The sequence below is a fragment of the Melanotaenia boesemani genome, chromosome 22 (genome assembly GCF_017639745.1).
Source record: "Melanotaenia boesemani isolate fMelBoe1 chromosome 22, fMelBoe1.pri, whole genome shotgun sequence".
Taxonomy (NCBI): domain Eukaryota; kingdom Metazoa; phylum Chordata; class Actinopteri; order Atheriniformes; family Melanotaeniidae; genus Melanotaenia; species Melanotaenia boesemani.
In genome coordinates this window covers 20,788,676-20,802,512 of record NC_055703.1, presented here as the reverse complement: position 1 = coordinate 20,802,512, position 13,837 = coordinate 20,788,676, and the positions used below count along the sequence as shown (strand labels likewise).

General features: G+C 36.0%; 1 protein-coding gene across 1 annotated transcript in view; it reads left to right on the top strand.

Moving 5' to 3' along the window:
* Window positions 1-13,837, top strand: part of ryr3 (ryanodine receptor 3) — a 109,909-nt gene that overhangs the window by 9,325 nt on the left and 86,747 nt on the right. The window contains exon 2 of the mRNA XM_041975039.1: window positions 9,133-9,252. Within this exon, the coding sequence (XP_041830973.1) occupies window positions 9,133-9,252 (120 nt within the window). The remainder of the gene's footprint in view (window positions 1-9,132; window positions 9,253-13,837) is intronic.

Genomic DNA, 13,837 nt, shown 5'->3' with positions numbered 1-13,837 from the left:
TTATCCATGGCAGAGGACTGCAGGATATAATTTATTTTTTTAAATATTTGTTTTGATGTGTGATGCATTATTCTTTTAACCCATGACTCTGAAATCCATTTTTGCACACCCACATAAATAATGCATGCTTGTGTGTCAGTATATTAAAGCATGATTACATATCAAATGCATCCATCCATTAGCAACTTGATTTACACTAATGCATGCATTACAAGTGGCAGACTATAATGCTCTCCTCTGAGGTCTGCCAAAAAATTATGCTGCTTCAGACCAAAACGCATAGAAGAGCACGTGTTTTTAAATCTTTACACTGGTTACTTGTGAAATTTAAAATTTTTTACTTACTTTTAATTTGGTTTACAATTAGACACTACACTGTAAATAATAATTGAACCAACTGAAATGAATTGTTTCAATTGAATTAGGCTTATTCAAGTTCAGTTAAGTTTGTCAACTTAACAATTCTTAGTCAGTCTTAGTTTCTTTCAAATAAAGAATCTAAATTTACACTCATGGTGCCAGCTCTAAAATAGGATGTAATTCTCTGACCTAAAAAATATGCATTTCTGACTCGTTTTGATGGCACAGTGACATCCATTATGTACATTCCTGGAGCAGTTGTTGCCCTGCAGTGTCACAAAGTTGAGGAACAGCACAATCCCTGTACAGCAGCATTTCATTTTATGTCACGGCATCACACAGCAGCAACTGTATATCAATACTCGCCATTTTGAATGTGCAGTATGGCTGATTGATCAAAAAAATTGCAAGAGGACATTACGGATAAAAAGATGAAAAGAAGTAGATAAGACAAGAGCCACTGCCAGACTGACTTTTACTGGCTGGAGAGAGTTCAGAGAAGACGAAGGATGAAAGATTGATGCCAAATTATTCTGTCGTTTGGAGGTGACTTGCTGAAAAAAATCCTCCAAAGTTCAGTAGTGTTTCTTTTGAAACAGAACATCCTAACAACATTGTCTAAATGTAAACATAACACAGGCAGTAACGCATACAATTCAAATTTATAGAGTAGTAAACACAAAGGGTTAAAATTCTGCTGAATACAGATTTCCAGTGTGGTCTTTCCACCATTGGTACTAATGATTTAGGTAGGTCAAACTATTAAGTTGAACTAATTTAATAGATGAACCTGGACAAATTCAGTGATGTTTTACAAAATGGAAGCAGTTTATTTAAGTTGTCCTCTCTTGATTTTAATTTAAGTAAGTTGGTTATGCTAACCACAAGAATTAGGTGGGGTTCATGTAAAACAAAGTGCTTTAAATCAACAATAGCCCAAATACTCTTTTATAATGTACATAGTCATGTGCCAGAGAACCTCTCCAATTTGCTTTTTCTAAATATCATATATTAAAAAAGATTAACAGGTTGGTTTTACAAAAAAAAAAGAAAAAAAAATGTAACAAAAGTGTAAAAAAAAAAAGTTTGTACAGATTTATTTAGCTAGACAACGAGTCACATAATGACAATAATGATTTCAAGTTCACCTTTCTTAAGTAGCTGATTAACTCAAATTGCTTTCTTTGTAGCAGGATCTTAGTATGGGTGTGGCATCTGCTAAATCAGAGCCACACTGAGCTCTCTGTTAAGGTGAAGCAGTTGCCTGTAGAATTCTAATTTTACACAGGGATGACAGTAATGACCATACGATGCAGTTTTGTGTTATTAAATCATTAAGGGGAGGGTGATCAGTCATTTACAACCAGAGATATTTACCTGCAGTATGTTTAAAATTAACTTGAATGTGTTCAGTTTAACTAGTTTGTCAAGATTTAGGTGACTTTGCAGTTAATTCTTAGTGGAGTATAATGTTTTAGTTATCTATTATTTCGTTTTTTCTGTGTCCATTGGTCTCCAGGTCTAAATATGTAAAGTAATATGTAAAGTACTTTGAATAATTTGAACAGTTATTAAAGATGATGAACAAATCAAAGATAACTAGGCTTATTAATCTACATTTAACGTAAAAATATGTTTCACCAGTAAAACCTTATTGATTATGTTTGGTAAGGAAAGTTTGCAGCATGTAACATCTTACAACATAACTTTTGATGGGTTCTATAAAAGAAAAAAGAAAATAGCTGGCCATGCATGACTTGATACATTCTTTCTCTACATATAATGGATTACAACACATATTCTGTATGCAAAATGAGGAAAGCCTTTATCCTGATGAAACTTCATGGTGGCTCACCTGTTCAAGCTTTGGGTCACTTAGCTAAAGGTCAAGAGTTCAAGACATAGTCCTGCTAGCAGGTCGCACAGTGCTCAAACAAGACCCTTAACCATTTGCTATGGTATCATGGCTGACACAATTATGGGAAATGGCAAGTAGAAAAAATGTTTTTAAAGCAATAGTTTAACAAAAAAAACAGACCTTGCTGAGTTCAGGACTTGCCACACCTTGTTGACAGGACTGAAATTAGATGTGCGAAAGCTGAAGTCACTTGTCAAACCAAACTGTGACAAGAGGAACACAAAGTGACAAACTGGAGCACCACAGAAACATCTAGAGGTTGCAGAGGGAGAGAGAGATGCAAAGGCTGAAAAACATTTACTGATATGGCTCCAGCTCTGACGTGAGGAAAAAACACACAACATAACATCGACAACTCATGTGCTTTATCTGTATGTTCACTTTTTTTTATGCTTTTGCCCTTCAGCTGAACTTTTATTTAGTTTAGATACATGGACTTTTGTACATCAAACTGATTTAAACAGAAGATTTATTAGTTATGACAGAAAACAGTGATTGGTCCAGTGTTGCTGCCAAAGCTGCTTTAACCCAGACTTGATGAGTGATACATGTGACTTGAAATTGTAAAAAGGACAAAGTGGTGCTTAGTTGTTTTCCCAAAAGGCCTATTATAGATGCATGTGAAGACAGGAAAATAAATACAAGCAAACAGTGATTTTAAATTTCACTTTTTTTAAATTTTTTTTTTATTAAATTACCACCTTACTCTGGATTGCTCATTTTTAGTCATTTTTATTAGACAATTCAATGAGTTGCACAATCAATGATTTGTTTTCCATCTTTGGAACAGTTTGTTTCGCCACAGTGAACCAACATCACAGTCTAGTGTGCAGCTAAATTCTTGCAGAGAGCCCATCTATACTATCTTCCATTTACTATAATCCTTAAGTGTGCCAGGATTCCTTAGCTAGTCACCCGTTTAATAATTGGCTTTGTTAACATACACCATGAATTGAACTGATTGATTTGATAATAGCTGGATTTAATTGGACTGGTTGGCTTTCTCTAAAATGTGCTTTGGGATTAGTTATGTTGTGAATTAGTGCTATACAATTTAACTGAATAGAAAAAGTATACTTTTTTCTTTTTTTTAATGCTTGACTGTTACCATAGTTTCTCAGACCCCACACTAGTTTTGATCGATCTTAGTTTCTGTGCAATGTAAATCTTTTTTTTTTACACTGCTCTTTGGCAGCTAAGCTAAGCCTAACCATTAGGGAAAGAGATGGGGTGCACCTTGGATGTGCCACATCACAGGACCAAGGAGGAAACCAGTGATAAACAATCCATTAGTTACAGCTGATGATTTTAATATACTTTAAATAGTATCTATATACTTTAAATAGTATGTGGATGGTAATATACATTTGATCACCAATATTAGTGCAGGCTGTTGCATCTGTGTGCGTGAAGTGTAATCACAGCAGCAACTTTTTATGTGTTCAAAAAAGAAAAAGGGCAACAAAAATGGTTCAGATCTCATACGTTTCAGAGTCAGGCTACTTGTGAGATTATGTCTAGCCTCAGTTAAACACGAACCTATTTTTTCATCACCATTGCTTTCTGTTTGATCCATTTCATTTTCTCTTTTTTCTTTTGCAGGTAATTTTTTTGTAATAATTTCTATCTTATATCTTCTATTTCCTAAGGCTCTATAAGGCTTAAAATTTTAACATACGGTTGGCACATTGGAGATTAAAACTTCATGATATTTTAAGTAGACAGACTCTTGAAAGATTTCCACTAGGATTCACGTATGAATCTTTAAAGATTCTTTTATGCCATATAAGGAACTAAAATTTTAAGCACATTTAAAGAAGCTGGCCTCTTCTAGGCACCAATATTAGTCCCTATCAAGCTGATCAGGTTGTAGTTCTCACACATCTACACTATATCTGCTTTGCTGTCCATGTTGTTTGCAAAGCTTCACTAAAAACATGCAGCTCAAGCTGTACTTAGCACCCTCCCTGTCATTTATTAGAAACACGACTCCTGAGCAGTCATGACGAGCTTTAAGAGGCTGCACTTTAAAACAGTGCGAACAGCGAGACAAATTTACTGGAATTTTCTTATTTCCTTTTTTTTAAAAGGGCCACCTTCTACATTTTTAACATTTTTTCACCTCTTTCTAAAGCCAGCATGTGTTTATTCCCATTGAGCATGCGCAAAGCATGTGCGTCAAAATAGCAGCGCTGAGGGATTGAACAGATTCACCTTTTCTCAAGTTCACATTGGTGGCAGTGCCGGGTGAGTTGTGGGAGTTTATTTGGCATGCAGGGGCATCGGGAGTTCTCGGGTTTCTGCTGGTAGATTCAACAGGCTGTGCAGACACATACACATATACACACACACCTGTTGCTGTCACGCAGAAGGCCGGCTGTTCAGTGAGAGGGAGAAGAAGAAAAGGGGTGGGAAATGATTGAGGTCTGTCCAAGAGGATCAACACTCTCAAAAGCACCACTATAAAGAATTCTCTGATCACAGACAAAATCTTTTTTTTTTGGTCTGAAGACATGTTGAACTTGCAGGATGCAGAAAACAAGTGGCGTCTGTTGGGAAAGGGCAGAGTCAAGTTCCTCCTCTAGACTTGGAAGTTGGCTAAAGCATCTGCCCAACCCTCACTTACCTCCTCCTACTGCAGGCCAGGGCCCTATACATAGTAATGAAGGTGGTCTTTAGCTGTCTAGCAGATGGTCACACTGCTGCTGCAAGGATCACTTTGCTTCAGATTTACCAGATTCTCTGGCTTTGAATCAACTCAAGACTGCAGAGACAGAAAATGTCTTAAAATGTCCTGACTGTGGGCACTGATGACCACTTCATTAATGTTTTCATGGCCATTTGATCCATATCCATACAGTTCCTATTTATGTTTCTATTTATTTAGAATTATGTTGGCATTGTCACCCATTCTGCTCTTCCTCATATTGCGTCGTACAGCTCAGATAACTGAATGGCATTTAGTGCATGTAGCTTTCTGATCTCAGTGCAATTCTGTCTGTTTCTGGTTGGGGTGTGTGGGGGTCAAATGATTCACATGAGAATTGCAGTTCTTGTTTTCTAAAGTTTCTAAAAACTAAAAACTGATTTTTACAGAGTTGACTTCGAATCCTTCAGCTTCCATACCACCTTATGACAATGTCAGGGTAGCAGCATGGAAGAAAAATGGCTGCTTAAGTTAGCTTGAATTAATATGGAGACTGTTTACCACTCATTGGCGGATACCCTCACTCTTCTTCACACAGGCAACCACCTCTTCACTTGTATTCAATCGAATTATGACCATGCATGCGAGGAATGAATAAAACAAATTAGTCTTTTCAGTGAGTAACACGGAGAATAAATCGTAGCAAAACAGCTGACATGTAAATACTATGAGTAAGTGAGGAAAAATTTAGGCTCTAATATAGCTGGAGCCTTTACAGCTACTGCTGTGGGAAGCAAAGATATTTATCAGGAAATACAACCATCTTGCCACCAATTTTCCAAACTTTCAGGACATTCTAAACATAAAAAACATTAGCTATTGTAAGTAAAATACCTACACCCATACCATGTGGTTTGCTAAGAAGAATTTAGATTTAATAGATGTAAAAAATTACATTTTTTCAGTGTCTTTGCTTGCTCTGATTAAATACAAGAATGCAAAGTTATATGTTAACATTTTTTAAGTGGAAGGAGTGTCTTACCAGCAACATGGCTCAGAGCACTCTCAGTTTAGAGATATGAAAGGAATTTTCATGGAAAAGGTAAACTGAAAGCTTTGGCTCCTTTAAGGCAATGAGATAAGTTTTTGAGGTGAGACTTTCTGAGTATTTATTTCTATTCAAGCATAAAAAATTTAGCAGCAGTTTAAGCGTGAGCTGTGTAGTTGAATTTTAACAACAGCTAAACCTAGTCTGTATAACTTACTTATATTAAAGTGATGCAGTTTATTCTGCATCATAGCGTTAGCTTGAACTAATGCGATTTTCTTTCTAGATTTGAATTATTTCCTATGCTAAAATCTTTTCTCTTCTAATGGACCCTTTCTGAGTAACATTTAGTTTTACTCGCTGTCAGGAAACCTTAAAATGCTCCAAACTGGAAGTGCTCTTGCTGCTGTATGCTGCAGGAAAGATGGCGAAAATTCATGATTACTTCACACAACCTACAGTAAAAAAACAAAACAAATTGCCTGGTTTTCATAGATTTTTTTTTTTTTTTTTTTTTTGCTTGAACACTTAAAAAAGAATATTTCATTAAACGGATGCCATGTTGACACACTATCTGTATTTAATTCCAGTAAAAGGGATGCCACATTTCCTGCAGGTGTAATTATAGTATGCTGGCAATGATGCCAGAGCCTACTAGTTTCTTTAGGGTGCCAGAATTCAAAACAGCCAAATAGAAAGAAGTGCTTTTACTTGATTTTTAATGAGGTGACAAGTCTTTGGTCATCCTGTGGCTGTATTACATTTCCCTGCTTATAGCCTGGGACAACAAATGGTTTCCTGCATCACACAACTTCTATTGAAACAACATTGATGCTTTTAATCAGTAATAAACTATATGAAGTCCACAATGGGGTTGAAAGTAATTTAAATGGTTGCCCCTCAATAACGTCACTGTTAGATTTTACTGTGCTTTATTTTAACTAAGCACAGGAAGAAAGGTCATTTTTATTTACCTAATTATTTATCATCTCTAATAATATCAATCAGTGTTCTGTTATGCATTGTCGGAAAGCCAGCTAGTCACCTTTACAACCTTTGGGGTGACATGGATTAGTGGGTAGAGTGGTCATCCTGTAGCCCAAGGGTCGCCTGTTCAATCCCGGCCCATCAAGCTGATGTCCCTGAGCAAAATACCAAACCCCAAATTGCTCCTGATGGGTCGTGGTTGAGCGCCTTGCATGGCACACATCAGTGTGTGAATGTGTGTGTTAATGTGATGTGTAAAGTGCTTTATAAGTACAGACCACTTTCAACAAAATATAACTTAAGTAAGGCTTGTGTTCCTGTGGAATAATCAACACAGCTAAATGTGTGGGTAGTGCCTCCCCAAAATGTGCCAAAATCCCATATAATTCCACTCTTGTTTTGGATGATTCCACACTAAAAAAGAAAAAACTATTTTACACTTCCTTCATTTTACAACTGTCAGGGACCTCAGTAGTGTGTGGACGATCCATTTGCAGCCACAACAGCTTGAAGCCTCCTCCTCCTTAATGCTGCTCACCAGTCTGGTCACATTAAGCTGTAAAAAGGCATCCTACTCCTTAATGAGGAGTTGCTGAACGTCAGCATGTACAGCTTGCTGCCCGTTTAGCTGTGTTGCTCATTCCACAAGTAAACAATCATTACAAGTTAGACCTCATTGTAAAGAAGACTAAACAAGCTTTCCAATGATTTATAACAAAACATTAATTGGTATTAAAAAGGGAAAAACACAAATTTCCTTACTTTTTTTCCCCTAAATTAATATAAAACAATTATTTTAGCTCCACAGAACAAACAGACCGAAATATAGACAAGAAATGAGAATTTTTTTCTCTTGTTAATTGATCAACTGAATAGTTATCTGATCATTTTATAGGGATTTTAGGGACAGATTTGGTCACCACTGTATACGCCGATGAGGAAACACATGTCTTACTGATTACCCCTGCAAGGAGCAGTATCTAAGATCTGATGTAACTCCAGCTTACGCCATTTAAATTCACAATAACCAATCAAAACCTTTGGAAAATTCAGTTATTGTTTTATATAACAAAGTTAGATTACAAGATCATACCAGCACAGTTTGAGCAGATTTTGTTACCTTAGAGGTTTAACTTTCATTGACAAGGTTTGGTTGTTCAGTTGTGATCAGTTTTTGCCATCAAACATTTAGACCTCTGACAATGTTTGGTTGATTTCACACACCTGCAAAATTATGAAGGTCTGTCCATAAATAAAACACGTTATCCTTTAAAAGACGGCTTTTCTGTTATGCTCAGTTCATTTCCATTTGTCTTTCAGAGCTGAATTACTGACAGGCAACAATTGTCTTCTTTTGTTAAATGCAGATTATGGAAATGAGGGTTTTCAATACAAAGAAAAAGAAAATCCTCTTTTGGTATTCTCTGCATTGCTTTAACTTAAAATTTCTACCATTTGTTTTTTTATAGTTTGAGCCATTGTTTGAAACATTGTCAGGGTCTGTTATCTCCCCTCCTGAGCCTGTGGGTGCCGTTCAGCCTGTATCTAAATCTATTGAATTAATACTGCTGTGAAAGAGATAGGAGCCAGAACCATGGCAACCATCAGCTTAGATTAGTGTGGGTTGTGCGCTGGCAGGAGACATGCACATTGCAAATACTTACACTACACACACAAATCAATATCAGTGCGTGTGTTGCCAAATAGAGCCAGACCCTCTGTAGCCTGACAGATACAGATGTTCATTTGTTGGCTGCACTGATTGAATCATGGTCCTCTCTCTCACACTGTTATACTCTTTGTGTCAGTTTTATGAAATTATAGTATCAAAACTATTCGCCCTCACTTCTATTGATTAACATATATTTGGTTATTTTCTTTTATGTGGATTGTACCTTTAATCAAGATGGTTTTTTTGTTTTTGTTTTTTTTTTCTACATTGCTGTCTCCTGCTATGATCACAGATTTTGAGGCTGAGCAGTGAAAAGCATGGCACAAAAAACAATGTTGTATCATAGTGTGTTTTTTTTTTACTATAATCTTAAATTTCACTGTTACTCTGCAAGTGCACAGTGCAGATATATGAGTACTATATTTTGATTCCAAGTCAGGGAGGCACACTGTGTATTTCTTTTAGAATAGTTGTCATTAATGCTCCATCTTCCCTAACAGGAGGATGAGGTGGTGCTCCAGTGTGTGGCCACCATCCAGAAGGAGCATCGCAAATTCTGCCTGGCCGCAGAGGGACTTGGAAACCGTCTGTGTTACCTGGAATCCACATCGGAAGCTAAGGTGAGGATGGCACACAGCTTTGTACAAATACAAATGTAAGGTACAACATTCCACATCACATCAGAACTACAACATCACCAGGACTGTTTAAAACTACTCACAACTGGCATGTGGAAGACAGTTACTGCTGTGATCACTGATGTGGCCCCCACAGCTTCCTCCAACCGCTGCTTTCTACCTCTGTAAGACTGCATGATAGTATTGTCTTTGAAGATGTGTTGTGTGGATGTCTATGTTTCTGCAGAGCAGGAAGCTGCTGGAAATCAGTTTTTGCTGAGTCAGACCCAGTTGCTTTTAATCCTTTCCTGCATAAAGTAAATAAATAAATAAAAGGGCTGATGCAGCTTAAGTAAAGGAAGCAGTGATTTGATTTAATTTCCTGCATTTGTTGTTTGCCCTCAAAACCTGCCCACATGTAGAAAGGTATTTGAAATCATGTCTTAAATCTTTATCCAAATGCAATTTGAGATAAGTTAAAAAAAAAAAAAGTTTAAACAAAGTAAACTGAGTTTTTAGCTTATTGTGTCAGACATTGATCCACAAAAAAAAAACAACAACTATAAATTTAACAACTACTATGGGACACCATATGGCACTAGGTGGCGCTACACACCTAGGTGTGTGGCATTTTAACTATTTTGTTTTTAGTTGGGTTATTTTTATTTATTTTTTTTTTAAAGCATGCTACGCTGCTTGTTGATGTACTCACTTTATTTTTCCTTTTGAAGCTAAAGTTTTAAACTAAATCAAAAGATATATCTCTATGGGCAAAATTTTATAAAATTCAATATTTAATTTTCTTATTTAATTGTAATTATAAAAAAAAGGTCTATCACAAAGTGCTGTTTAATTTAGCTTTAGCATCTTAGCCTAGCCACTTAGCCAGGCTGTTAAACTGATTCGTCATTAAATGACAAAAAGATAGATAGATAGATAGATAGATAGATAGATAGATAGATAGATAGATAGATAGATAGATAGATAGATAGATAGATAGATAGATAGATAGATAGATAGATAGATAGATAGATAGATAGATAGATAGATAGATAGATAGATAGATTTTTTTCTCATCATCATGGCAAGCAGGTTCCTTAATGTGATTATGATGCAATAATAATTTGATGAAGATGTAATGTGAGATAGGACAGAATAAATAAATTATGCAACCTACATTAATATTAAACATAGAAATGTAACAGGCTGTACCTTACTTACAAAAACTATGATTATTGTCTGTAGATTGCTGTCATGGGTGTCATGTTTATTCTGATTAAATGTGACAACACAAACAGTTAAAGCTTTATTAATATTATTTTCAGTAATTTAATTTTAAACAATGAAACTGAGATTTATTTCCTTTAATAGACTTTCAACAAAAACGTCTGCAGTTTTGTTCACTGACGTCTCTCGAGCTACCTAACAGAATTAGTTAGAGATCTTTTAGATTTCTTTCATTAATCCCTTTTTCTCCTAATGATGAGATGAGCTCTTCTGGAAAATAATGAGGATGAACTAGAAAGTGCAGCTTGTGCACAGGGCTTGTGGTGCAAACTACTGCTAATTAGGATTTTAAAAAGAAAAAACAAAACAAAGAGCAATCTTTAAAATGTGTGTATTGGTGAAGGGCATGCCCCTTCCTCTGTAGTGATCCAACTTCAGTTAGGTTGCTGTGTTTCCAGCTTGGTTGAACGCCAAAAAAAGACAAGCCACAGTGTTTATGGACATTTCACTTGACTTGTGTCGGCAGTGGTGCGTCACAGTTGTTGGCAGATAAAACAGCAACAGAGCTGTATTGGGGATGATTTTCACCACTTATGTTGCTTTTGTTGAAAGAAGAGTGAAAACTTTTGACTGAATGATTTTTTCTGTGGTGTTGTATGAAAACAACTGAGCTGCCAGTACACAATAACACATGACATCCACCTTCTTTAGTTAATCTTTTCTCAAATCTTCTCTTAAAGAAAATTAACTGGCTGTCCAAAAAGACATGGCTGAGAATTTGCCTATTAGAGTTCTAATTGTTGTATTTGATTATGACATTAATTAGAACATTTACATTGATAGTTTTAAGTAATTTCAATAGCAGCATATCAGCTTTCAGTAAGTAAACAACTTCACATATATGTTTTAAATCTTAGGAGGAAAATCTTTAACAGTGATGGCTGTGGTTTGGCTCGAAGGGATGGGTCGTCATGTTGTTAATGGACAACAAAGGCCAAAGTGAAGGCAGGACTTGCTGGTTTTTAAAGAGCACTCGGTCTTTTAGATATAAACTTTGTTCTGTTCCTTATTCACATGCAAAAGTTTGACGATTTTATTGAGGCAAAATGTTTGTTTCCTGTTTATTTTGAAAAGACACCCCTCCCTCATGTGTCGTGTCGTGCTTTACTTCCTGTTTGTCCTGCTCGCATTGACTTAATTGTTCTCACCTGTGTCTCATCATCCTTCAGCCCCTGTCTTTTCTCCCTCTTCCTGCTGTCAGTTCATCAGTTTTCAGACTGTTTGTGAGGTCAGATTTTCTTCCAGCCTTCTAGTGAGTTTCTGTTGTTTATCAGTTTCTTTTTCTCCAGTTTGTTCTTTCAGATAGGACTTTTGTCGGATTTATCACCCAAGTTATAACTAGCAACTTTTGTTTGCCCTAAATAAATTTATAAAATGTTTTTTGGGGTGGGGGGTCATAAACCCCTTTGGTTTTGGGGTGTCTTTTTGACATTCCTAATGAAACCGTTAAATTAAATAGCAGGACACAATAACTTATTGACTTCTCAAACTTTAATGAATGATGACTTAGGTGACTATTTTTAGTTGAAAAACAATACAAACTTGTCTTTTTGTGCATATTTTAGCAGCAGATTGGTGTATGTGTGTTGAAATGAACTATGTTCAGTATAATAAAGGAGCAGTGCCACTCTGTGGCTTTCAAGTGTGTTTTTAATATCTTGGTCTGTACAGGGGACTAGGATACATAATTTGTTATGGTTATTCTTTTGAAATTTAATGTTCTGGAACAGAAAATGTCCTGATGAATTAATTAAGTTTTTTCTTATTTGATCTCTACTGAATACCCTGACTGTTACATGATATTCTAGACAGGACATTTCAGATTGATCTCCTGGGGGATTATTTTTTTTTGTATCACTTTTTACAGCTCATTTTATTCAGCTCAGTATAAGTGTAGAATATGAATGAATACCACACAGTTCTTCTCCACCTGGCCTAGACAGAGTGTTCAGACTGTCTGCCTACCCTGCAGACGAATAACTGGGAAATTGAAGGTGAATAATTCATGAGGGGTGTAAGATTTGCAGCAGGTTGCAAGTTAATGCTGTAGAAAGTCATCACTATAGGTCGAGTTGCATATGAAAGTCTTTTCTATGTTATGACTTTTGCAGTGCTGGGAAATTCTAACTCTAAATGTAACTGAGAGAACATTTGTTCACAGGCCATGGGTTACTATGTACAGAACACTGGAAAAAAAAAAAAAAAAAACTTGCACACAATGTGGTGTTGAAGATTTCAAAGTATGTTTGTGTTTAGTTTCAAAGCAGCCAGATCCTCATCATCACTCAGCTGCCTTCAACTCTGCAGTGAAGTGAGAAACGTAAGCAGCGGTTAAAGGTCACCTGACTGAGTGAGGTCTTTCCTTGTCTACTAAATTACATCTGGATCATTCAAGGATAGGAGCTGATGAGTGTGTATGTGTTGTAGGCTGATGTATTTGTTTTTGCCTTGCCTTTTAGACATTAATAGTGCACCCTAGAAAATCAAAGTTGATCAATGTTTTATACTTTTACAAGCAGATACTAATGAACAGGTCTGATTCTGTGCTCTTTTTAATTTAAGTCATTTGCAAGCATTATGCAACCTCAAGTACCCCATTTTCATTCCTCAACATTGTCATCTTTACATTGGCTCTCTGAATGAACTTCCCTTTAAAAACAATCAACTTAGAATGAATATTATCTAATCAGCAGTTATTAAGTGTATTGAAGCATATTAGATGTAATTTTCCCACTGCAAGCCTACATCCTGAGGACTAAGGCCGAGCTAAAGTAATTACTGGTCATTGTAGCGTCTGCCTGCACACCTTTTAACAGCCCTCAGGATCCCGAGCCAATCACTAAGAAACTGCAGTGGGAAAAAAGTTGCAAGTTATCAGTTATTTATGAGCATTAGTAATGAACAGTTTAATCATTTCAACTGCACTTAAATCAGAGGTTGTTGCTGATTTAGTGACTTTCTTCTGCTGTGAAAATAATCACAAAATGTTGATCAAATGTCGATTAAATATGTGTGTTTGCACATCAATCTAATTTTAGTCCTTTAATATTCAAAAGCACCAAAAAATCTTGTTCTATTTATTGATTTTCTGGGTTAGAGTTCAATCATCATTCTGACTTAAACAAGAGGCATTGTTACCATGTTTACATCCAGGTCTTGATTAGGAGATTCTTTACTTTTCTTTTAATATAGGCCACTCCATAACTTTACAGTGAGAATCATAAGCCGTTTCCATGAAATTCTTTTCTCTAAAGTATTTTGTCTCTAGTTTGAGGGAAGTTTAGATCAATTCTTACTACAA